At 43.0% G+C, this 23,554-nt stretch overlaps 2 protein-coding genes across 14 annotated transcripts in view; one reads left to right on the top strand and one right to left on the bottom strand.

Moving 5' to 3' along the window:
• Positions 1-23,554, bottom strand: part of LOC128423836 (uncharacterized) — a 44,453-nt gene that overhangs the window by 14,546 nt on the left and 6,353 nt on the right. The window contains exons 1-2 of one of the 11 annotated variants that reach the window (XM_053409345.1): positions 21,164-21,274; positions 5,216-5,297 (exon numbers count right to left, since the gene is read on the bottom strand). The exons of 1 other annotated variant lie outside the window; for it this stretch is intronic. The gene's annotated coding sequence lies outside the window, so the exon portion shown is untranslated. Of the gene's footprint in view, positions 1-5,215; positions 5,298-6,090; positions 6,255-21,163; positions 21,275-23,554 lie in introns of those variants that run through there. 9 more of the 11 variants (XM_053409347.1, XM_053409342.1, XM_053409348.1 and 6 more) reach the window with 9 other exon arrangements.
• VWDE (von Willebrand factor D and EGF domains) overlaps positions 21,414-23,554 on the top strand; it is a 44,653-nt gene continuing 42,512 nt past the window's right edge. For 2 of the 3 annotated variants that reach the window (XM_053409341.1, XM_053409339.1), the window contains exon 1: positions 21,415-21,647. In XM_053409341.1, the coding sequence (XP_053265316.1) occupies positions 21,563-21,647 (85 nt within the window). In that variant the 5' untranslated portion in view covers positions 21,415-21,562. Of the gene's footprint in view, positions 21,648-23,554 lie in introns of all 3 variants that reach the window. The other variant, XM_053409338.1, reaches the window with a different exon arrangement.

The following is a 23,554-nucleotide window of genomic DNA, read 5'->3' as shown; positions in this document are numbered from 1 at the left end:
CAATAAACAAGAAGGCAACCTTTTCTTCCCTCACTGATCAAGCAATTAACTACCTGTAGATTTGTTTTCTCTCAAGCTTTACTTCCTTTCTCCTCCTCCCTCAGTCAGTTAGCGTTCTGTCTTTTGTTATGACTCCATGATGGCCACATATAAGCTTGTACTCACAATGGCTTTGCTTGCCATTGGTAATAAACTTATTTATTTATTCTTTCAGTCTGCAGTCTCAACACACACACACACACACACACACACACACACACACCAAATGCCAACAAATACATGGTCTGAATCTAGCAGTTCTAGTACCATGCTGTGGTAATATATTGTTTTAGTTTTGTAGCACTTAGATGTTTTGATTATTGTTGTGCACAGCCCTTGACTGCTTTTGGAAGAAGTGTTGTATCCAGTGCTTTTATTCTAAAAAAAATATGTTTAGGGGTACTCTCATCTTCCTACTCATATTGAAATACTGCCCCTCAATGAGGCCAAACTTAGATTCATAAATGTTTAGGCGTATGTGTAACCCTGTGTACCCCCAGAAAAAAGCACTGGTTGTACACCACCATCATCATCATTTGTACCCAGCACATCCTTCCATGCACACAATGGACTGAGCATCCTCTTCCTCTCCAGTTGTATCTGGAGAAGGTACCACAAATTATGCACATCACCACAAATCCCCTGTATCAATGATCGGTGACATGCAAAACTCCGAGGAGCACTAGCAGCAAAGGAAATATAGGGCAACCAATTTTCCGCAAGCAAAGAAACGCTAAAGACAAAAAACATTTCTAGGAGCAAGATGGACACATCCACTAACACATCACATATCAAGCCTGCAAGTCAAAAGGATGAGATACAAATAATAGTGAGCCTTTATGACAATCAGCCTGTCCTCAGAGTTCCATTTTCTGCTCTTGCTGTGTTTCTTCTTCTTCAATGAAATGCACAGAATATTAAAATGTATAAAAGTTGTCATTTTAAATAGTCGATGTTACAGAGATTTAAGCTAAGAATAAGTACTGGCATCAAGTTAGCCTGAGATTTTCTATCCAAATTGATTGATCGCAGCCATGAATCTAAGTGAATGCGTGAGCATGATATTAACTCCTAATCATAAGGATTGATTCCTGTGTATTAAAGGTGAAGGGAATTCATATATCCGGCATCATCAGACATGTAAAACTGGGTGGTTCTTTTCTCCACTAGATGGCAGGGTATTACTTGCTATAGTAATAAGAATAATGAAAAAATTTAGAAAAGCAACCACAAATAGTTCTGCAAAATAAATTGATATTTTTCTAACCCAAGGCATTATTTATTTACATCTAAATGAAAACAGAAATATTGTGAAATGAATAAAAGCAAGAGGCAATGGCATCCAGTTTGGAGAAAGACGAAAGAAAGACAGAACAAAGTATTCCTTCTCCCTCACAGAGTTCCCTGTGAAGAAGGATTGATTGTTAAACCTCTCTGGGTGGGAATGTTAGCTCTGAGGAGAGAATAGGGATCTGCTAACAACTCTCAGCACCCCGAACAAACTACAGCTCCCAGGATTCTTTGAGGGAAGCCATGATTGGATGGCCATCTGTTATGGATGCTTGAGATTCCTGCATGGCAGGAGGTTGGACTAGATGACCCTTGAGTCCCTTCCAACTCTATGATTGTTTAAAGTGGTACTGTAGTGCTTTATATTTATGGTGTGAATGCAAGCAAGGCAGGAGTGCAGCAATCCCTTCAGTGATGCGAGTGGCCAGAAGTCAAAGATGGGTGCAGCCAGATACAAGCATGGGCAGGGCAATGGATGCAACTTTCTTGCCATTCAAAAGTCAGAGGTTTCGACGAACACAAACACACAGATCCATCCTCCATCCACAAAAACTAGAAGCAGAGCAAATCTGAGGACACGTTCCAAAAGTGTTCATAGAGGACTTGGATCAAAGTTGGTCAGAGGTTTGGTCCGGTGATTGTATGATTCTAGGATTACGTGATTCCACCGCTAAACATGCTCTGCATTCCAGAAAACATAGAGCTAGAAGAAGGATTTTGTGAGGCTCTATGCGGACATCATCACCCAAGGTGCAGACACACTCCTTGTATAAAGAGGGAGACTGGTAGTTTTGAGCAGGCATAGGCAAATTCGGCCCTCCAGATGTTTTTGGACTACAACTCCCATCACCCCTAGCTAACAGGACCAGTGGTCAGGGATGATGGGAGTTGTAGTCCCAAAACATCTAGAGGGCCGAATTTGCCTATGCCTGGTTTTGAGTTCTGGTAGACATTCCTGTGCAGTGTATTTGTAACTACAGGCTACCATCTCTGTTGCTACAATCTCAAAGGTCTGGATGTTTCCATGAGGGCTAGTAGTGCTGCTGTATTCTCTGCACCAAACCATCTGGAGAATGGAAAGCCCTGCTAATCATGCCATGTGACCAGCGTGAGCAGCCATCTTCGATGCGTTTATAGGCTTCTGCACTGCTTTATTGGCACGAGTCTTCCAAAACAACAGCTGCAGGGGCAACAAAAAAAGACACCCGAGATTCACACTTGTAGCAAAAGGTCCAGAAAGGTCCATGGGGGAGTTATTGTTACTTGTACAGTGTGAGAAGTTGAACGATAGTATACATGCCAGATAAAACTATGACAACTGGAAAGGGGGGGGATAGTACATAACCGGTTGGATACAGACTAAAGTCACTGCCAGATAACCTTACTGAATGTTCATTCTTGTTTGTTTGCCTGAAGTTGCTGTTCAGCAACATTGGCTGTTATTTATGCATCATTTATGCTGATCTGCTTGTGGAGAGGGCAGACAACGTTGCATTAGGTGTTCTCTCGCACTTTCAAGTGCATTTCCCCATTTAGTCTGGGCATAGCTGTCAACTTTTCCCTTTTCTTGCGAGGAATCCTATTTGGAATAAGGGAATTTCCCTTTGAAAAAGGGAAATGTTGACAGCTATGAGTATGGGAGGAGGAAGTGGGTTTGTTGTGTAAGAGCTTTAAATCTACCTTAATTGCGCAACCTGGATTTGTCAATAGGTAATTAAATCCTAACTTAGTTGAACCTGCATTGGTCATTACTTACGTCCCATTATTTCAGTGGAGAACAAGTGCAATCCCAACCATGTCTACTCGGAAGTAAGTCCTCCTGGGTTTGGTGGCACTTCAGTGGGCTTAGGTCGGACTGCAGCTTTTATCGGGATCCAACCCAATATAAGATGGTACTTGTCTTAAACGTTCAGTATGGAGAAGGATTGAGTTGTACAAATCCTTTCCCTCACCCCCCCCCAAAAAAAGCCCTCAGAGGACAAAGTTCTGACAGAATTTTTAAAAACACACAGAAGCAGTGGTACTACTGCTCCACAGTCGCCATCCCATAACAAGAAGGGGGGGGGGAATCTAATTGTTGTTAATATGGTATAAAATTATGTGCCATTAAGTTACCATTAAATCAATTACATTCTCTTTCCTAAACTCTGAATATAATGGATTTGGATGTTCACAGGCTGTAGGTTAATTGGAACCTGCCGTGTATAAAGGATAAGCCACGGCTTTCCGGATATATTTACTGCATTATCATTCTATGTGTGTAAATAATTCAATCTGTTTCCTGTAGGCCCCCATCATCCTAGCACTTACTTTTCCTGATATTTTCTCCGACAGGTTTATATTACCTTTTTTTTACTCAATTTCACTGTGCTGAAAATGCTTGACTACACAGACTTCCTCTCATTTCAAACAGCCGTATATTAAATGGGGTTAACTGATGACTGCTCATCATCTCCTGAGGATACAGGATTAGGAGATTTTGTTACAGATAATTAAAGAGGATGTTTGCGCCATCTTCAGCTAAAAATACCTACAGCCTGGATTCTCAGGTTGCAACCAAGTTTGGGTCAACCCTTCCATGTTAACTTAATCTATAGATTATACATTATTATACTCACTGGCAAAAACCATACATTATACTTAATGCATACTTAATAAATTCTTCAATAAATAATTTGTTTTTCCATAACTAATTAAATAGTGGGGAGCCTGATTCTCACTAGAGGTGCAAGTACTTAATTTCAGACCCTGGATGTAATGATCTGAGTCTATAAACCGTGTTGCAGCCTGAGGCCATCAAAGTGATGCAAAACAAGAAAAAAACAAAATGCAGGCAATGACCGATTGACATGCGTTTGATATGTGCGCAACTGCGCACATCATGGTGACCCAAAAGTGGCTAGAAAAGGGGGCGAAACTGGGGGTGGGGGTGGGTTAGACCAGGCTTATACACCTTCCCTGTCACATACAATGACCTAGAATGCAACCCCCACACAAATCAGGGGTTGCCTGTACAGAAAACACAGTTTCTAAAAACAATCAAACCCATTTCAACAAACTCTAAAAACAACAAACCAATTCATACAAATGTTCAATTAATATTTCCTAATATTTCACACTTCAGGACAGCCTTCTTAAGCAAAATCAACTTCTGCAGTAGGTGCCTATTACAGAGGACTGGAACTGCCAACACTAAAAGCAGGATCTCTAATGGGAAATTTAGAGACACCCCTTGTTATAGCCTAAACAATCCCTTCGTACCTCAGATTCAAGGCCAGAGCTATGAGACATTTACTTTCAGAGTTCAAAAGCGTGATTTTTAAGGCCTTATAGACCTAATCCATATACTGTTAAAGAAATTGCAAATCAACTTGCAAATCAAACAACATGCAAAGTTCCATTTTCAGAGACTCCAAAATTAATCTATCGGTCCTTTAAATGGAAACACCACAAGATTAAAGAACTATGTATTAGTGATTTACTTATTTTAAAGTTTGTTTTGTTTTATCCCATGTTGCAATTTAAGTGGTGCCCAAGGCTCCTACGAATGAAGGTTTAATATCAACAATTAACATTGAGCTAGAAAGTGACATTGAAAGCTGAAGCCAAACGGCAATATCCACCATAAAAGTAAGCAATAAAATGAGTGAATTAGCAAATGCAGGAGTCACTTGTACATCACTGATTAAAAGCTTGAGAGAATAAAATTGCCTTCAGTCTGTGCTCAAAAGCTCACATGCTAGGTGGCAGCCAAGATCCCTGGAGAACCTATTCCACAACTGAGGAGTCACCACCAAAAAGGCCCTGCCTTCATGGGGTCACACCCATCACATCTGAAGATAGTGGCACGGGATGCACATGCTGTTAGTGACATAGAACGACCTACCTCTTCCCACCTGTACTGTAGATCCTGTGCCACATGGTGATTCCCTATAGCAACGGAGGGTCCAAATCCCTTGTTTGTCAACCTGAAAACAGCAATATGTCCTAATCAATTTACGGCAGAGATGGAGAAATTGTGGTCCTCCAGATGCTGTTGGACTATACTTTCCAACATCCCTGACCATCATCCCTGCTGTCTGGGGTTGATGGGAGATGGGGTCACAGGTTCATTCCTTTCTTCTGTTTTTCTACTTTGGCAATGGGTAGCTCCAATCTTGCCAGCCGCACTGATTTCAGAGGTATAGAATTAGATACAAGATGGAGTCCTATGTAGGATTAAGCCAGGTCACTATATGCCATATCAACATCATCATCATCATCATCATCATCATTAAAACCCTCAAAAGTCCACACCAGGTCATGAACAATAAAACTGTAGGAATATTGTCTGTGTTTTTAAAACAAGACACAGGAAAGCTTGCCTTTTAACAAAACCTGTGGGAGAGGCTTAAAAGGGATCACTGTACCAGGTATTTAAATCTAACGATTGTCTGCAAAATCTCGCTTTATGCCACTGGAAAGGAAAAGCAGGCCAAGTGGAACATTTTGTTAATCGGGTATGTTAAAGTTTATATACTCTTGCAATTCAAGGGACACTGTACTGCCCGTTGTGGCCATTGCTGAGATTTATACATTTATTTACAGTAACTTCAAATGTCCTACAGGCTGCGTTATCAATCAGAGTTGTGGCCAAACTATTTCTTTATTGGCAGTGCCTCACTATTGGGCGAAAGTTAATTTGGAATATTAGTCACTCATGTTGGAATTCAGAGAATATCAAGGAAGCTTGGAAATGAAGGAGATCATTAAAGTTCCTACCTATCTGCACTCTTTCCCTGATCCCCCTTTCCCTCTGACTCGGTTGCTTTTAGAACACATACATTAATTCTACCTTTGTCTGCGTACAGAAACAAAAGATGCCCTAACAACTCCCATTGGATGAGAGGCAGAGCCATGCAGGCGAATGGCTCAGATCACGACGCTGCTCGATGATGTAGGGCTCCTTCCATCCGGAAGCATGCCTGTGATCTCACAAAAGCCGGTTCATGACAAGCAACCCAAAGGAAGATCCATGCGTGACCTCACAAAGGACAGCTAGGAGAGCAGAAATTCCAGGCACTTGTTACTCTAGGCAACTCCAAAGCATTTTGCTGCACCTTTCCCCCTTCCGGATACAGAAGCCAATCAGATTGGCAATTGAATCTCCACTCAACACGGACAACTGGACATCCTTCTCTACCATATTCTCTAATCCTGAACCATCCCTTTTATATTACTGATCACCAGGAGGTGCTTAATACGCTTGACTGAAGTACATTATATTCACCCTTAAGAAGCAGCTCCGAAGTGACCTCTCCGGGGTGCAAGCCTGGGCAGTCTGTATGGAAGTACTGGGCTGCCCAGGTGACAAGACCCCCTTCTTGGCCTTGCCGATGTGATCCAAAGGAAAGCAGAGCAATATGTTTGGCACCAGCTTGGCTGCAGGAGTTGCAGGAAGGAGGTGTACAAGACATCATCCAACAGTCTTAGGGACTCCACTCCAAATTTGTGTAGGGTCTACTCCCTACTCTTTTCTTCTCCCAAAGATATCCTGCAAGGCAGATGAGGTTCAGGATCAGAATTTCCCTTCTCTTAGATGAGCTCCCTTTCCAGGTTGACAAGCCCCATCTGCTTCTCACTTCCCCCCATAGGAGCCAGTTCCTTGGGGCTTCACCCCCCCTAAATATTTGAGGGGTCTGGGAGCTCCCAAAGTTGATGGGTATTGCCATTCAAATGGTGTGCATGCACCATGTGTTGTGATCAATTATGTGGGGTGGGGCTTACCTGGGTCCCCCCAATATTTTATTCAAGTTGGCAGGCACCCTTGCTTCCCTCTACAGCACATGCAGAAACCGCCTTCTTGATCATTGGATCTATTCTTGGTCTCGTCTGCTCGATCCACCAAAGCCTGTCTTCACATGCAGGGGAAGCAGCCCAGTCGGGACTTAAGAAAAACATTCTGCACATCCCCAGAGTCTGTCTCTCTTTTCTGCTTTAAGTGTAGAGCCCTGGCATTTGAAATCAGCCTCTGGAGCTGAGTCCAGTTAAACCCTGGCTCAGATTAACTCCACAGACACATATAAGAAAAAGCATATATAGGGTTTTGGAACATACAGTATCCCCAAATATCGGTTTCCTCTCTCTTCATTGTTTATTTGGCTTGAGACCAGGTTGGAATTTCACAAAAACAGAGCCAGAGAACTGTGGGCGGAAGGGAAATAGCTTGCTAGCACTGTTCCCTAAACACTTGTGCAAGAGCTTAAATGAGAGTCCAGCCCTGCAATTGCTACACAGATAGGGTTAGGTACTCTGGGAATGTGGTCTGTCTGAAACCTTGGAGAGTCGCTGCCAGACAATGCAGACAATCTGGGTCTGACTTGGCAGCTTCCAATGTACGTTGTTGAGTTTAACTTTTCTCATGCAACATTCTAGCACAGATGCACTTTGAACTCCAGCGCCCATCATCCCCAGCCAGCATTGCCAAGGGTAAGAGAGGATGGAAGTTGTAGCTCAGCAACATTTGGAGGGCCACAGGTGCCCCATCCCCAATCTAATAAACCAGCCCTTTTACACATGGATGGGGACTTGGGGACAATCAAGAGACTGACATTCTGTTTAGGAGCTCCAAGAAGGAAGAGCCCTTAAAGACCAGTGCAATTTCTGTGGAAGCATATTAGACAATTCATGGTTTCTTCCATCCATGGAGACACTTGCCTCACTAAGCTCCTGCTATTTATGCTTTTAATGTTCTTGTGGGAGTCTTTCTTCTTTTCTTTTCTTTTTGCTTTTTTGTCCAAGCTGTAAACCAGCAGATGATTGAATACACAGGAAATTTGCCATATCTTTTTCACAGATGCTGTCAGATGGGTGAAACAAGGAAATGGAAGGAAGCACAGATCGAAGGATTATCACTCTGTGATTCTACAAGCGTTTGGTACGATTCAATGGCCACTTATATTGATGTAGATCCATTAGCAGAGTCACTGAATTGCTCCCTTGTGCGAGATTTGCCGGCTCTGTGGATGCTGTACAGAGACGATTCAACAATCAGCTGTGAGGCTGGTGGAGCATAAGTTGTATGTGACCACTTTGCTAGTGATGGAAAAGACAACACTCCGATTCCATAGCTTATCTCAGCAAAGAAAGGGGTACTTTTTATTACTGGCAATTTATCGTTTCCCAGTGTTTGGATTTGAACAGAGGTATTTCCTTTGGATCTCAGAATTCAGAATGCAATGGTGTCCTCTTAATAAACACAAAGGGACAATTGACAAATCTTAAAAGCTTAACATTTCCATGAACAGGAAACGGAATCAAAGTTCAGCTTTTATGAACTACTACCGGTGCCGACACATATTATTATTATTTTGTTAATAGCCTTCAACACTGAGAAACAGGAAATTGAGAACAGAATGACCCTTTTAAAAGATCAGGAATTTCCCCACCTTGATTGATTGATTGATTGACTGACTGATTGATGCTTTAAAAAAAAATCTATGTGCTATTTTACCACACCATACATTCATTAGTTTCCTTAATATGCAGATGCTACCTCACTAAGGGGCTAGCAAATGTTCTAGTCATACAAAGACACTTAAAAACTGACGTAAACGTGCTTCCAGGCTTCTTTTTAAAAACAAAAAAAAAAAAGAATTTTCTACTAATAACTGGGCTCCTTCTCTCCCCCCCCCCATATTTCTTTCTCTGAGTTAGTGTTTCCCTTCTTCTTTGGTGATCACTCGTAGCCAAGTAAGATTGCCATCCATAAACATGGTTTTAACAGTGAGCATGCAAGTGACTGTGGAGGCCAATTCTGGACCCACACGTCCTTCCACAGTGGGGACACAGGTTTCCAGGCAGAAGTTGATCATGGTGAGGGTTTGCCAAGCATGCCTTCCTCTTAGTACATTTCTCCTTTTTGTCCTGAGTTCGAGTGTCTTTAAAGCCCATGACACCTTTGGTAAAGGATGTTCTCCAATTGGAACACTTGCAGGCCAGTGTTTCCCAGTTGTCGGTGTTTATACTACATTTTTAAAGATTTGCCTTGAGAGTGCCTTTAAACCTCTTTTGTTGACCACCAGCATTACACTTTCCGTTTTTAAGTTCGAAATAGAGTACAGGTAGTTGCTTTGGAAGACAATCATCAGGCATCCGCACAACATGACCAGTCCAACGAAGTTGATGTTGAAGAATCATTGCTTCCACTCTGGTGATCTTTGCTTCATCCAGTACACTGATATTAGTTCACCTGTCTTCCCAAGTGATGTGTAAAAATTTTTTGGAGACACTGTTGATGGAATCTTTTGAGGAGTTGGAGATGAAGTTTATAAGTGGTCAATGTTTCACAAGCATACAGTAAGGTTGGTAGGACAAGTGTTTCCCTAACTTGCACTTCGCTAAACGTATGGGTGAACCTATAGGTGAGGAACCTCAGGCCATGCAGCCAAATAAGGTTCTCCATGCCTTTCCTCAGACCATTCTCCTCCTTGTCCAGGAGGCAAGACTGTGGCCGCACTACAACTACCTGTGTTGGTGCACTGAGACCCAAAAACAGCCACAGTCTGAAAGCGCCCTGGTGTTTCTTCCTGTTTTTTCTTCCTGTCCTCTTCCTAGTTTTGTGGTCATTTAGCTAAAAGTAAATATATAACACAAAACAAGCAAACATACAAGATATAATTGAAAGTGATTTAAATCCCACTCTTGTTCACAAGGAGCTGCTAGCTCTGCTGCTGGCTGCAGCCAGACTAGAAATCCCCACAAGTTGGAAGTCTGCACTGGATCTCTCTAGGGATGGATGATTTGAGAGGGTGTGGGACCGCTGCTTTGTCTGAGAATTTAACCCATCACAGGAGGGTGATAAGAGGGGTTAAGAAATAAGACCATTTGATCTCTGTTTATATGCCTCACAAATAAAAATAATGTGCTGCATAGGGCCCCCAACAACACATGCCTAAAATTGATTCCCTTTGCAGAATCTATTTTATTATGTCTGCAAAAGTGTACTGAACCTTCTGTTTATTTCATTCTAACTGCAACAATGTGCTCCACACACTTGTTGTTCTTTATTCATTGTTCGTCTTGTCTGCATGTTGTTGTTTTTGAAAACTCAATAAGCACATTTTAAAAAATAATAATAATGAGTTATATAGAGCTGATGCTCAGATTACCCGCTGAATTACAGGGGGGTCAAATAATCCATTTGTAATTACAACTCTGAATGAAAACCATTTTAACTCTCTGCAGACCATACATCCATCAACTATCTATATGATGATACATTTTCTTCTCTATCACAGCTGTCCAGCCCAGGTCCTAAGCAATTAGTGAATCACTCAGGCTCAAATTTGTGGCTTTGAACAGCAAATCTTCCCCTCACTAAGTGTTTATTATCATTTTAAATACTTAACCTGTCCGCAAGACATTTTACTTTCTTAACCAAATGGCATTAAAAAGTGCTTTGTCCGGCCTTCTGTGAATCAGAGATCTTATCTCAGTAACGATATTTCGAAAAGCTCCTAGCTATGAACAAAAACGGTGTTGTGCTCACATCGTGTTAAAAGAATCCTGCGAATTATGATTGAAAAGTGAAGCCTCTGAAATCCCATCGCTATAGGAGGCAGAGTGGAAGGAAGTGTAATTTTACCAAAATGTAAATGGGGAGGGGGAAGCCACACAAAAAGAGAGAGAGGTATTGTATCTCGGAAACCCATTTAGGATTGGAAAATATGTCAAACTCTGCTCCGACACCCGCAATGCTAAAGATTCAGATTTGCATAGAAATTTCCATCCGTGGTATTTTGATTATAGTCAGCTGGTCTTCCTTGCAAGTTTCAATCAAGTCACATCCCCTTGCCTAATGCATGGCAAACCTGTTTTGCCTGTGGATATCAAGTCTTACGGTCCTGGTAGAGAAATTTCACACCTCCATCAAAAAACGTACGTAGATCTAACAGTACAATCCTATAAGTGTTTAGTAAGCCCTGCTGAGTTCAATAGGATTTTAGCAAACCTTAAGAACATAACAAGAACCAGCTGCATCAGACCAGTGTCCCATTCAGCCCTACATCCTGACCCCACAGTGGCCAACCAAGTGCCCCAGTGGAAAATCTGCAAGCAGGACATGAGCACAAGAGCCCTCTTGCCTCCTGTGGCTTCCAGCAACTGGTATTCAGAAAAATTACTGTCTCCAACCATGGCGGCAGAGCAGAGCTATTGTGGCTAGTGGCTATTGATAGTCTACCCAGATGTCAGCTTGACCATCCAATTTATAATAGGGGCAAGCAGAATATAATATGGAAGAATGGTATAAAGAGGCGTGGGGTGTATCTATTACTGATAAATTAACATGTGCCACTGAGGTAAGACGAGGACTGCGCAGGAGAAATGATTTCGAGGAGATACGGAAGGTGTTTGTAGAATTTGTACTGTTAAAACGGAAAGGGGTCAAACCACTGCAAGAGGTGTTGAAATTTTGCAAGGTTGGATAGTTACAATGGAATGGTCTCAGTGGTGGGATGCACATTTTTATTCTTATTTATTTATGGTTATTACTTTGTCAAAAGAAGAAGAAGAAGGGGAGGGGGAAAAGGAGGGGGGAATAGAATCACCCACAGCCATCCCTGGGTGTGCACAAACCACCAAACTTCCAGTCAACAGCCAGCCAAACTGACCCACTGCACCTATGGCCTTTTCCACCCATCTTTTGTATTTGCAAAGGGTGTTTGAACATCTAAAATAGTTTGATGTTGCAAGAGCTCCTAAACTTTCAGTCTCTTTTTTTGTTTCATTTCTAAAGGTCATTTTTATAGGTAAGCCTGGGTTTCAAACATGTCAAAATCAACTCCATATATATATGCAGCCTAGTTTGCATTCTATGTAGAAGCTTTTAATGAAGTTTTACAAAGAGAGAGTAGCAATGATTGGAACTGAGACCGCCCTGCTCAACATGTAGTTTGTGGGACTTTCAGGATCTGCATGGGAGCAACCTTCATGCCAAAACAGCAATCATAGCTGTACCCTGCCCACAGTTTAATTTCATGCCATGCCAACTTCTGCTACTCACTACACATGACTTGATTTGTGCCAAGGCTCAGTCGTGGCATCTGTTTTCAGTGCCAAGTTTCCAACTCCGGAACACAAGCAGAAAGAACAGAATTTAAAAGGGCCTCTGAGCAAATCCAGAGTGCATTTCTGTCTCTATCCAAATAAGGGTCTCAATTCTAGACTGGAAGATGACCTTTCCAGACTGATTTGAGCCCCAACATCCTTCCACCACTCTAAATTAAGTACTGTCAACATGACTGCGCATGGAAACTTCCCATTTTGCAGTTCTATTTGTTGTCACAAACATGTGGGGAACTGTTCCAGTATTCCTTGCATGATATATTAATTTGAATTACAGACTAAATAACCTCCGGTGTGATCCACTTGGGCTGTGTACACATTAATGTTTACTCTGGTTCCAGTGTGCTCTCACGCCTGGCCTTTGAAGCTGTGTCCCAACAACATGAGTCACAATCCATCTCTAGCCTGGAGCTACGTGATGCACTTCCCCTCATACCAGCTCCCATCCTATTTGCTGCATCCACTTCACAGTTAAGCTGTGGTATGTGCATTTGAGGCAGCCGTTGTGCGTGTGCAGATGAGTCTCACTGAATATGAGTTTGGGGTGTTGCAGATGTGTGAGAGGTAATGCACATCAGGAGAAGACACCCCTACCCCTATCTCTTGTGTGTATAGAACAGGCATAGGCAAACTCGGCCCTCCAGATGTTTTGGGACTACAACTCCCATGATCCCTAGCTAACAGGGCCAGTGGTCAGGGATGATGGGAATCTTAGTCCCAAAACATCTGGAGGGTCAAGTTTGCCTATGCCTGGTACAGAAACATGCAAATGCAACGTGGAACCCTGTGGAAGAACTGTTTTAAACTGCTAATAGGTATATAACCCTAGATAAGTTGGCTGTGGTGCAAATAAGGAGGCATTAAAATATCCAGGCTTGGAATCTAGGTATATATTTGCATAAGATACTTTAATACAGAGTTCCTCTGGTACAAGTAAAAACAAAATGCAGGATTCAACTTTTTAAACTTTTTTTAAACCATTTATAAAAGTGCTTTTAGAAGCTGCTTCATGGAGGTTTCAGGTTTTCCAAGATGCTGCCTGCTGTTCCCATCCTTAAACACGAAGGTTTTTAAAGACATGATTTGTTTTCAAGCTGCTAAGAATTAGACATGCATGACATAAATTTACCTAGCTGTGTCAAGTTTGCTCAGGCACTGCCAGAGTGACTTGCTATGATGACTAAAACTGGGAGAGGCATTAAGCAAGGCTACAGTTTAAAACAGGGTGTTTGAAAAATATATAGCAGAGAAAGCCGACAAGCTCCACTCTGCCTATGGTTAACTTTCATTGGTTTGTCCTATAAAGGTAATGGTAAAGGGAACCCTGATCATTAGGTCCAGTCACGGACGACTCTGGGGTTGCAGCGCTCATCTCGCTTTATTGGCTGAGGGAGCCGGCGTGCAGCTTCCGGGTCATGTGGCCAGCATGACTAAGCCCTTCTGATGAACCAGAACAGCGCACGGAAATGCCATTTACCTTCCCGCCGGAGTGGTACCTATTTATCTACTTGCACTTTGACGTGCTTTCGAACTGCTAGGTTGGCAGGAGCAGGGACCGAGCAATGGGAGCTCACCCCATCAGCAGCAAATATTTGGGGGGAAACTGTGACTTTAACTGCATCCGTTAGAAGTCGCACTATACGGGTTCTGAGACTCTGAGTCATAGAGTCAACGTTGGGCTGCTTGTGGAAGAGCCAAGAGAGTTCTTAATGGATTGGTGGGAAATCTGATAAAGCTTTTTGTTAAAAATGGGTGCGTCACTTTTAAATAACTAGCTCTGTTATGGCTGTTTCTTAAGATAAAACACATGGAGCTTTTACGTTTCAGAAACACACACCTTCCTTAGGATTCCGAGTAACACTTTTATTAATGGATGCCTTGGAAAGAAAACAGAGGGTTATAGCTTTGCTAATGTTTCCTTTAAAAAAAAAAAGATAAACAAGGAAATTAAAAGATTTGAGGCTTATTGTTCAAAGTTATGGCTGCAGCTGCATCACATGAAACAGAGCTGGGAAAAGGATGCTTTGGAATACCAGTTATAGGCATCGCTAGGGTGTGTGTGCGGCTTGGGGGCTTCCCATTGGGGCATCTGGTTAGACACTGTGAGAACAGGGTGCTGGTCCAGATGGGTCTTTTACCTGATCCAGCTCTTCCTATGTTCTTTTGTGACTTTACTGGAGTGGTGTCAGATCTGGGGGGGGGGGTTGTTTGTTTGTTTTCCGTTAGAATCAGAATCAGAAGAATCTTTATTTGCATCAGCCACTAGCCATAGCAATACAGTGGTACCTCAGGTTACATACGCTTCAGGTTACAGACTCTGCTAACCCAGAAATAGTACCTCGGGTTAAGAACTTTGCTCCAGGATGAGAACAGAAATCGTGCTTTGGCGGTGCGGCGGCAGCAGGAGGCCCCATTAGCTAAAGTGGTGCTTCAGGTTAAGAACAGTTTCAGGTTAAGAACGGACCTCCAGAACGAATTAAGTACTTAACCCGAGGTACCACTGTACAATAAAATAAAATGTACTGAAGATAGAGATAAAAACTTAACTGTGGAAAATACATTTTGAGAATTTATGTCAATAATCAAATAATAGATATTATTCTATTTGCCCCCACTAAAAACCTTGCAGTTTTTGCTGTCACCTGATCATCTTGATCCGCTGAAACAAAGGACACAGTAGCAATGGTTGAGTGACCTGGCATGGACAATAATATCTTCATCAAGAGTGCAAGCCAGAAGCACATGAGCCACTGATTCAATACTGCCATCTCCACAGGGACATACCATATTTTTCCATGTATTCGACAAGGTCTTTTGACTCAAAAATCACGTCAAAGAACTGGGGTCGTCCAATACACGGATAGTGGCATGGGGGGGAGAAGCGGGGCGCCGCCAGCCATCCGGTTGGCAGGAGCGCGGCTTCCCCTGATGCTGCAGTGAGCAGGGAGCAATCTGGGGGTGTTTCCTGCCCACAGCTGCATGGCGGGAGAAGCTGCGTGCAGCCAGCCAGCTCATTGGCGGGAGCACAACTTCCCCTGATGCCACTACGTGGGGGAGGGGCGCTCCCTGGGTCGTTTCCCACACAAGGCGGTATCGGGGTAGGTTGCGCTCCTGCCCACCAGGTTGGCTGGCAGGAGCGCAAATTCCCCCGACACTGCTGTGTGTGGGAAACGATCTAGGGAGTACTTTTTGCCCGCAGGTGCCTGGGGGGAGAGGCTCAACAACTCTGAGCCACCTCCCCTCATTTTCTTAAAATTGAGTCCCCCAAAATAGGGGGGGTCTTACACATGGGGGCGTCCTATAGACGGGAAAATACAGCAACCGTTTTTCCAGTGGAATTTTTTGAAATCATCCCTCAAGAACAGCCGAAGGCAGTATACTCAGTCTTGAGAAAGTGAAAGCGCGTCTGTATTTTGGAATTGTTAAATTTTGCAAATAGAGTGCCAAAGTGTCAAAATGGCTAGGTGGGAAATAATCATACCGTGGGCAAAATTTCCTAATTGTGGCCAGATTATTCTGTCACTCAATATCATAGAGGCGCTGTCTAATTAAATTATTTGCTTTACTGAAGCCCAGTGTTAATAACTGTTGTGGTGATAAACCAGAAAAGTAAAGCTTTTGCTTCACAATTTTAGTCCCAGTGCTCTCATGACAATCTTGCGATACTAAGGTAGAACAGGGCCTGCATTAGCATCTGGCATCCTTGGCCATCTGCTGGAGCTCTGGCAGTGCTCACAGATAACACTTGCATACCCTTCAACATTTCTCAGATGAAAATAGGGATGTCTTATTCCATCATCATCTTATTATTTATACTCTACCCATCTTGACTGGGTTGCCCTAGCCACTATGGGAGCCTTCAAACATATATAAAAACATAATAATACACTAAACATTTAAAAATCTTCCCTATACAGGGCTGCCTTCAGATGTCTTCTAAAGATTACAGTGTTACTTATCTCCTTGCCTCGGGCGTCACATAACTCCACACCCTCCAACATTTCTCCAATGACAATAGGAACCTCCAAGGAAAAGTAGGACATTCTGGGATCAAATCAGAAACCAGACCGGCTTCTGTAAATCTGTTCCTGGAAAACAGGGACACTTGGAGGGTCTGCAGCACTTGCCCTGGGCCCTCCTTAAGTCTGCATGCAGCCTATGAGAATGATGGGCAGCAGAAGTAACTTGGGAAAGGTTTAAGGGAGGTAAGGATGGGAGGAAGGGTGACCCACAGGGCAGGGACTGACTTGCAAATGAGAAGTTAGTTCCTCTGAGTAGGTGAGAGGTGCATTTAATTAAGATTCAATTTATTTAAAAATTGTGATGATTATAGAGAGGTGGGATGAATCTGTCTCTTGCCAAGGCCAAACTGAATCAAAATGGCAAAGCAGGATGAGCACTCTTCATTCAGTACAGGAAAAGTTTCACGGATGCAATTAGATTCTCCTTAGCTTCTTATTGTTGACTTCATATCACCAGATCACCATCTGCAAAGCCCTTTACTTGTTTTTCATTACCTCTGGGATCAGAAGCTGCCACTCAGCGAACCTCTCTCTGTGGCAGAACAAGATGACCAAAGAAAGAAAAGCCCTGAAGCAAAATTCTGCCTTTGTCTTGGTCTGAAGAACACAGTAGTTTCATTATACTCTGAAGGCCATCATTATCGTTGTTCTAAATAGCATCCTCTACAAGAAGCCACATGCTCTTTTTTAAAAAAATGCTGCACACTTTACACCTTCTGCATAACTCCTGCTAGGACTTAAGAACACTCTTCAAGGGTAGTGAAAAAGCTGCCACAGAGGTAAATTGTGTGTTCTGATATACAGTGAGGTTACAAAAGGTACAATAATGATAAAATCAATTAAAACTAACTATAAAATCAGAAAACCATTCATGAATTCATATTTTCTTTAACAGGAAAAGGGAATAGCGATGGCAAAATTCAGTTTCAAGGAATTAGTGGCTGAAAGGTCCATTCTCAGAGAGGATACCTACTCAGAAATAAACCCTATTGAATTCAGTGGGGCTTACTCTTAGGTAAGTGAGGTGAGACTTGAAGTCTAAATTATAAAGTCTTTTAAAAAGATCCTAAAACACCTCCACCTTCTTTTAACATTTACTAACTGCAGGCGGCAGTGAAAGACAGGAGTGCCTGGTGTGCTCTGGTCCATGGGGTCACGAAGAGTCGGACACGACTAAATGACTAAACAATAAAACTGGCCTCAACTGCTTTTGGCCATCTTTTTTTAATAGGCTTTGAAGTTTATAGTGAGACTTTTATGGAAGTTCTCTCAGAACTACCATTGAGATAAACCTTGGCTCAAACTTTCACCAATGGTGACCTTGCAGAGTTAGATTATCAGCAGGGAAAACCTTCAGGGTGATCATAGCAACAAATGGTTAGGCTACAAAATGTAAGCTTCTTACAGAGCAAAGACCAGCAGTATAGTTTTAGTGCCTGACAACTCACAAAAGATGAAGACCAAAATGGTGAGATGGGCTGTTTTGTAGAATAGGAACAATCCCTGCCGTGCATCAGTCCCTTAAGAAATGCTTCCAAGTGGTGAAAATCTAATGCAAATTTGTTTTACTGCAATCCACCATAATCTTGCCATTTCTCACAACATCTTTTCCCTTTAATAAGCTCTCCTGTCCACTAATTAAGAATGTCCACAGATGTCTACACACAGAGAATTATAAATTTTGTTGTTACTAAAAAGTTGGCTCCCTCGGCCTGAAAGTGAGATGAGCGCAGCTCCCCAAAGTCGCCTTGACTGGACTTAACCATCCAGGGGTCCTTTACCTTTTAACTTTAGTGGAGATTATACATTGCTGCAGCCTGAAAGTACCATAATAGATGACCCTAACACAGCACAGATTTACCAGTTTGCTATTTCTTTTATCAATGTGAGTGTTAAGTGGTGTTTGGATTTTTTCAAAATCATTAAAAAAGAAACAAAACAAAACAGGAGTATGTTTAAATGTTACAATGATGATAACCAAGTATCTACAAAATGGCCAAGAAACTGGACAGCTTATTGCCTGTCGCTTGCACAGCTCCTTAGACAAAGCTTGAGGGACAGTTGACTGTGAAGGGAAAATTACCCTGGCCGAAAAAAGGTAACAAGGACAGGATTGACAGAATAATTACCGTAAGTTGTCCAGGAGACTAATATGCATGAATCAGCTCCCCTGGAGCCTGCTGTTCAGATTATACCTTTGGAAGTTGGCCCGATGTTGTTTTCTAGTGATTAATGTTGCACACTGATGCCTGGTCCTGTAATCAACATGTCAGGTTTCTTAGAAAGAGCGGTTCCAAGTTTTAAACAAGGTCTGGCCCTCTGTTTTAAAGGAGTACCTTCTGCTAACTTTGATTTAAAATAAAAATACACACCTACTACTCAGCAAAGTAGGATTCAGAACAGTTTTGTTGAGCACCCAATGCAGATGCAAATGATCAAAGTGATCAAGAAAGGCAGGCAGAAAAGGAACAATTTGGAGTGGGAAATAAGGATAAGAGAGGATAGAAAGGAAAAGAAACGTCAATAGGATTGAAGCAGAGTAAAAATTTGCTGCGGGACATTGGAGTATCGTCAAAAATCATATAACGATGTGTGATCTTAAGCAATCTCTTGCAAAACCAGCATACATCTGCAGAGTTCAATATCAAAGCAATGTGTAAACCAAGGAGATTTACAGAAGAACCCTGTGTGTTTAAGAATTAAGTGCCTCTGAGTTCAGTAAGACTTACTCCCTGTTAAGGGTGTTTAGGATTTCAAGCTTAGAAGGATAAACAAAAGGATACACAAGAACCCTCTTAAGGTGTTCTGGCTACTGTGTAAACTAACACATAAGCAGGAGGATACAGGAACAAATGCATTAACTCTGCCCCCTCCAGTCATCCCCCACACGTTCGTAGAATTGCAAACCTGGAGGAGTCCACGAGGGTCATCTACTCCACCCCCTGCAATGCAGGAATCTTTTGCCCAATGTGGGGCTCAAACCCACAACCCTGAGATTATGAGTCTCATGCTCTACCAAGTGAGTTATGCCAGGGAGGGCAACAGTTCCTTGCTTAAGGCAATGAGCCTCCTTTCACTCTTGTGGGCTCTCTGATTTCCAGGATTTTACATCACATGGGGAACCTACATCAGAACATAAGAAGAGCTGTGCTGGATTAGCTCAACAGCCAACTGAGTCCAGCATCCCATTTCTCACAGTGGCCAACCAGATGCCTATGAGAAGTCCGCTAGCAGGACTAGAGTGCTACAGACTCCCCCCCCCCACTTGTGATTCCCAGGTTATCTGAAGGTAGTCTTTCAAATAACCTGGTCCGGAACCATTTAGGGTTTTCTATATCAATACCAGCATTTGGTTTGGGGCCCAGAAACAAACAAGCAGGCAATGCAACTGGTGCAGTTATAGGTGTATCATGTTCCAAACATCTGGCTAAAACAAGCAGCTGGACAGCTGCATTTTTACCAACTGGGAGTCTAGTCTGGGTGTAACCAGGGCATGAGAAATTGAGGCAAGGTCCATATTTTTAAAAGGGTTGCAGCTGGTGTGTTACCTGCACATCCAGAATTTGCACTGAGATCAAGACACAAGCTTGGGAGAACGACACCATCTAGAACAGGGGTTGGCAAGGTTTATCTTGCCTGGGCTGGATCAGTCCCGCGGAGATCCCTCCGTGGGCCAGATCATGCGCAGGCCCGTGTGCAGACGCGATTTCTGGCTTCGTGGAAGTGGGTCCTTGCACCGTGCTGTGCCGGTTTAGCACAGCACATGAGCGGGCAATTCGGTGCAGGGGCAGCTCATGGGCCGGTCAAATGACCTCCGCGGGCCACTTCCAGCCCATGGGCCTTAGGTTGCTGACCCCTGATCTAGAACCATTTGGAAATGGCCATTGATTTCCCAGCCCACACCCAAGGACCTTCATCTTATCTGGATTAAGTTTCGCTCATTTGTCTGTATCCATCCAAAAGCCACCTCTGGACACCTGGTTAAGATTTCTGGAAACTCCCTGGGATTAGTTAACAGAAACAAGAAGCAAAACTGAGTATCATCCACATAGGATCTGGCTACCTACCTGCTCCTTATATTTTCCTACAAAACAAACCATGGCACAGCTGTGAGGCATTTTATGACCCTTGGGGACCCTTCCAGCTCTTTGATACTGTGATTCTATGAAAGACCCAATGTGCTAAATGTATGCAGAATTAGTCTAACATTCTGTTACTACTGCCAGCAGTGATTTCTGTACAATGGGCATAATCCAGACAATTTTGTTTGTGTTTGGTCCAAGGTGTTTGGAATCAAGACTAACCACTAAGCCAAATCCTAAAAGCTGGACTCTTCTGATTTGTTGGGTTTTTCATAATTCTGCCTGTGTGCCTGGCATTGTCCACTTCCCCTATTTCTGCTGGAAATGTTGGTAATTTATTTCCTACCCTGGGATTATTTTATTTTGCTGCCTTCTCTTCATCTCCTTGTAGAAGCCTCTATCATCCCAGGGCTACCTTGAATAAGGAGGACCCTGCCTGTGGAGAGGCCTGTGAAAGAACAAGTGCCGGGCCTCTGCTTCTTATGCTTCACTGCGGCACACTGGTAGCATTCCGTGCATTCCAAATGTGAGAATGCTGGAGGAATGGCCAGTCCCGTGTACGCCGGAGAAACCCACAGTTTACGGTCGACGGGGCTTACAGGCTGCGATCCCAACTTCACTTACCTAGCAGTAAGCGGCACGGCGCTGCTACTCTGGCAGTCTAAACTGAAAGCCCCGCCGACCTGAGTGGGGTCAGCGACAAGGCTCGGTTGCAGCTACTCGGGTTGCTGCTCCCCTCCCAGCTTTGGTGCTCCAGCTGTTGCATTTTTGTTTGTCTCCTTCTCCTTCTTCCAGGCGGAGCGGCCTGCAGGGAGAGGGCGCGCGAGGCTGTCCCGGGACCTGGGAAACTGCAGCAGCAGCAGCAGCAGCAGCGAGAAGATTGCAGCAGAGCCAGAGCGCACAAACTTCGCTCCCAGCGCGCTCGGCGGAGGGCGCCCAGCGGATCGGAGCCAAGCTCGCTCTCCAAGCTGGCTTGCTGAAGGGAGAAAGCGCCTTGTCCAGAGTGGGAGAAAGGAGAGAGCTATGCGCTCTCCAAGCCTGCCGGGGAACGTCCTCTCCCTTTGCGCAGCGCTGGTGGTGTGCTTCGAGGTAGCGCGCGGCCAGCAAGGTAAGAAGAAAGGAGAGCAAGGGCGCGCGGTGGCTCTGGGCACGAAGAAAGAAAAGGGGAGCCTCTGGAGCATCTTTAGGCTCACGGAAAGGGGCGCGCTCACGGGTGTAATGCTGGCAAATGGAATGCCCTCTTCTGTAGTGGATCGTTCTTAAAAAAAAAAAAACTCCGCAAAAGTTGTTCTGTTGGTTTTGTTTTCCTTCTGTGCCTGTTGAGCATCACTTTGCGCGCTCTGGTACCTTTTAAACGCTTTTTAACTCCCAAAGAAGCCTGTGAATTGTAGTTTATCCCTCACGGAGCTACAGTTCCGTACAGGGTTAACAAGCTACTGTTCCCAAGATTCTTTAGGAGTCAAAAATGTGGTTTGAATGAGCTTTAAAGATATGGTGTGCGCACAGCCTCAGGAATTCAATAACAGAATAGTGCTGTCCTTATTACTGCTACCAATAATTGCTAATAATTGGAAGGAAAGCCCCCCAGATAAATGAAATTCTTTGCATAACTAATAGCCATGATGTTGCCTCTTTAACCCCTCATTGCTTTCAAGAGAGATCAAACATTATTATTATTATTATGTATTTCCACTCTTGCTGTATAAATGTAGGGAGTCGGGGTACTGATTCTAGATGAATTAACAGAATATATACAGGAATGGGCTCCTTTGGGAGGAGGAGAGGGATAGAAATCAAATAATGATGGTGATCAGAAGTTAAGAGACAGGACTATAATACTTCTGCCGTGGTTCGTATGGGGAACCCCTTTGTGGTTAGGATATCGCGTGAAATGTGAGAATCCAAGTGAGAAAGGCTTCAATATTATTTTTAATCGATTGTCTTGGCACTGATTATAAACTGATTTTAGTGCTGATAATGATTTTTTACACAAAGTGACAACCGAGTTGCTTTTTTATGATGTTATGGGCTTTAGTAGGAAACATTTATATAAATGTTGTTTGACAACTTGGCAGAAGTTAGCCATATTATACAAACCGAAGACAGATTGCATTGCTGATATGTTTTGACCTAAGCTTATCATGGTAACCGAGGCTGTCTTATTAAGTTATCTTGTGCTTCCTTGTCTATTGATTACTTAAAGCAGTTGTCTTCTTGTTTAATACTGCATTTCAAGTTCTTCAATTCAGGATGGTTGTTTTTTGTCTCTGTGGTGAAATGAGCCATGATATACTAGGCGCTTGCTCCAAAGACACACACAACAAAAAGGTATATATTTGACTCCTGTCTTGATTAGAGTCTCTGGCAAATATCACACACTATTATCAGAATTCAACTGATTCACAAGCTTTGCATTTTTAAAAGGAGATTCAAACTCCTTTAGTTGCAAACATAGCTTCTTTGTGATAAATAGAAGGGACATATTTGCTAAATGATTCATGTTCCAGAACTTCTTAGCTCCCTGCTAAATAGAGCCCAATAGACCTTTATTTAATATAAATATTAGTAGCAAAAGCAAGGCATCATTTTGTTCCAGCAAATAGTGGCCTGGTTTGCATAACACAGTTTGGCTTCGTTTGTATTCCAGACTGAGGCTCATGGTTAAGCCTTCTCCTCACTAACCACAAGTTGTGCTCAAGAGTTGTTCTGGTATAGCCATAGTTTGGGTTGCCATATTTTGCAAACCAGATCAAGATTAGATGTAATGCTGTAGATCAGAGGTCACCAACCTGGTGCCCATGGCACCCCAGCAGGTTTCCAATGGTGCTTCTGGCAGGTACCCTAGACTTCAGCTTTCGTTTTAGAAAGAAGTAAGTCTCTAATCCTCCTAGAAAGAAAGTTATGGGGCAAAATGTGCAGGCACTTTTAAGTGATTTCTGTGAAATTACAGTGGTGTGGCAACCTTGGCTTGAAATGCTCCCTGTTGTTATTAGACAGCATCAGTTTGTATAACCT

This window comes from Podarcis raffonei, chromosome 12 (genome assembly GCF_027172205.1).
Source record: "Podarcis raffonei isolate rPodRaf1 chromosome 12, rPodRaf1.pri, whole genome shotgun sequence".
Lineage (NCBI taxonomy): Eukaryota > Metazoa > Chordata > Lepidosauria > Squamata > Lacertidae > Podarcis > Podarcis raffonei.
Note: the sequence above shows the minus strand (reverse complement) of the source record. Positions and strands in the feature narration are given on the sequence as shown.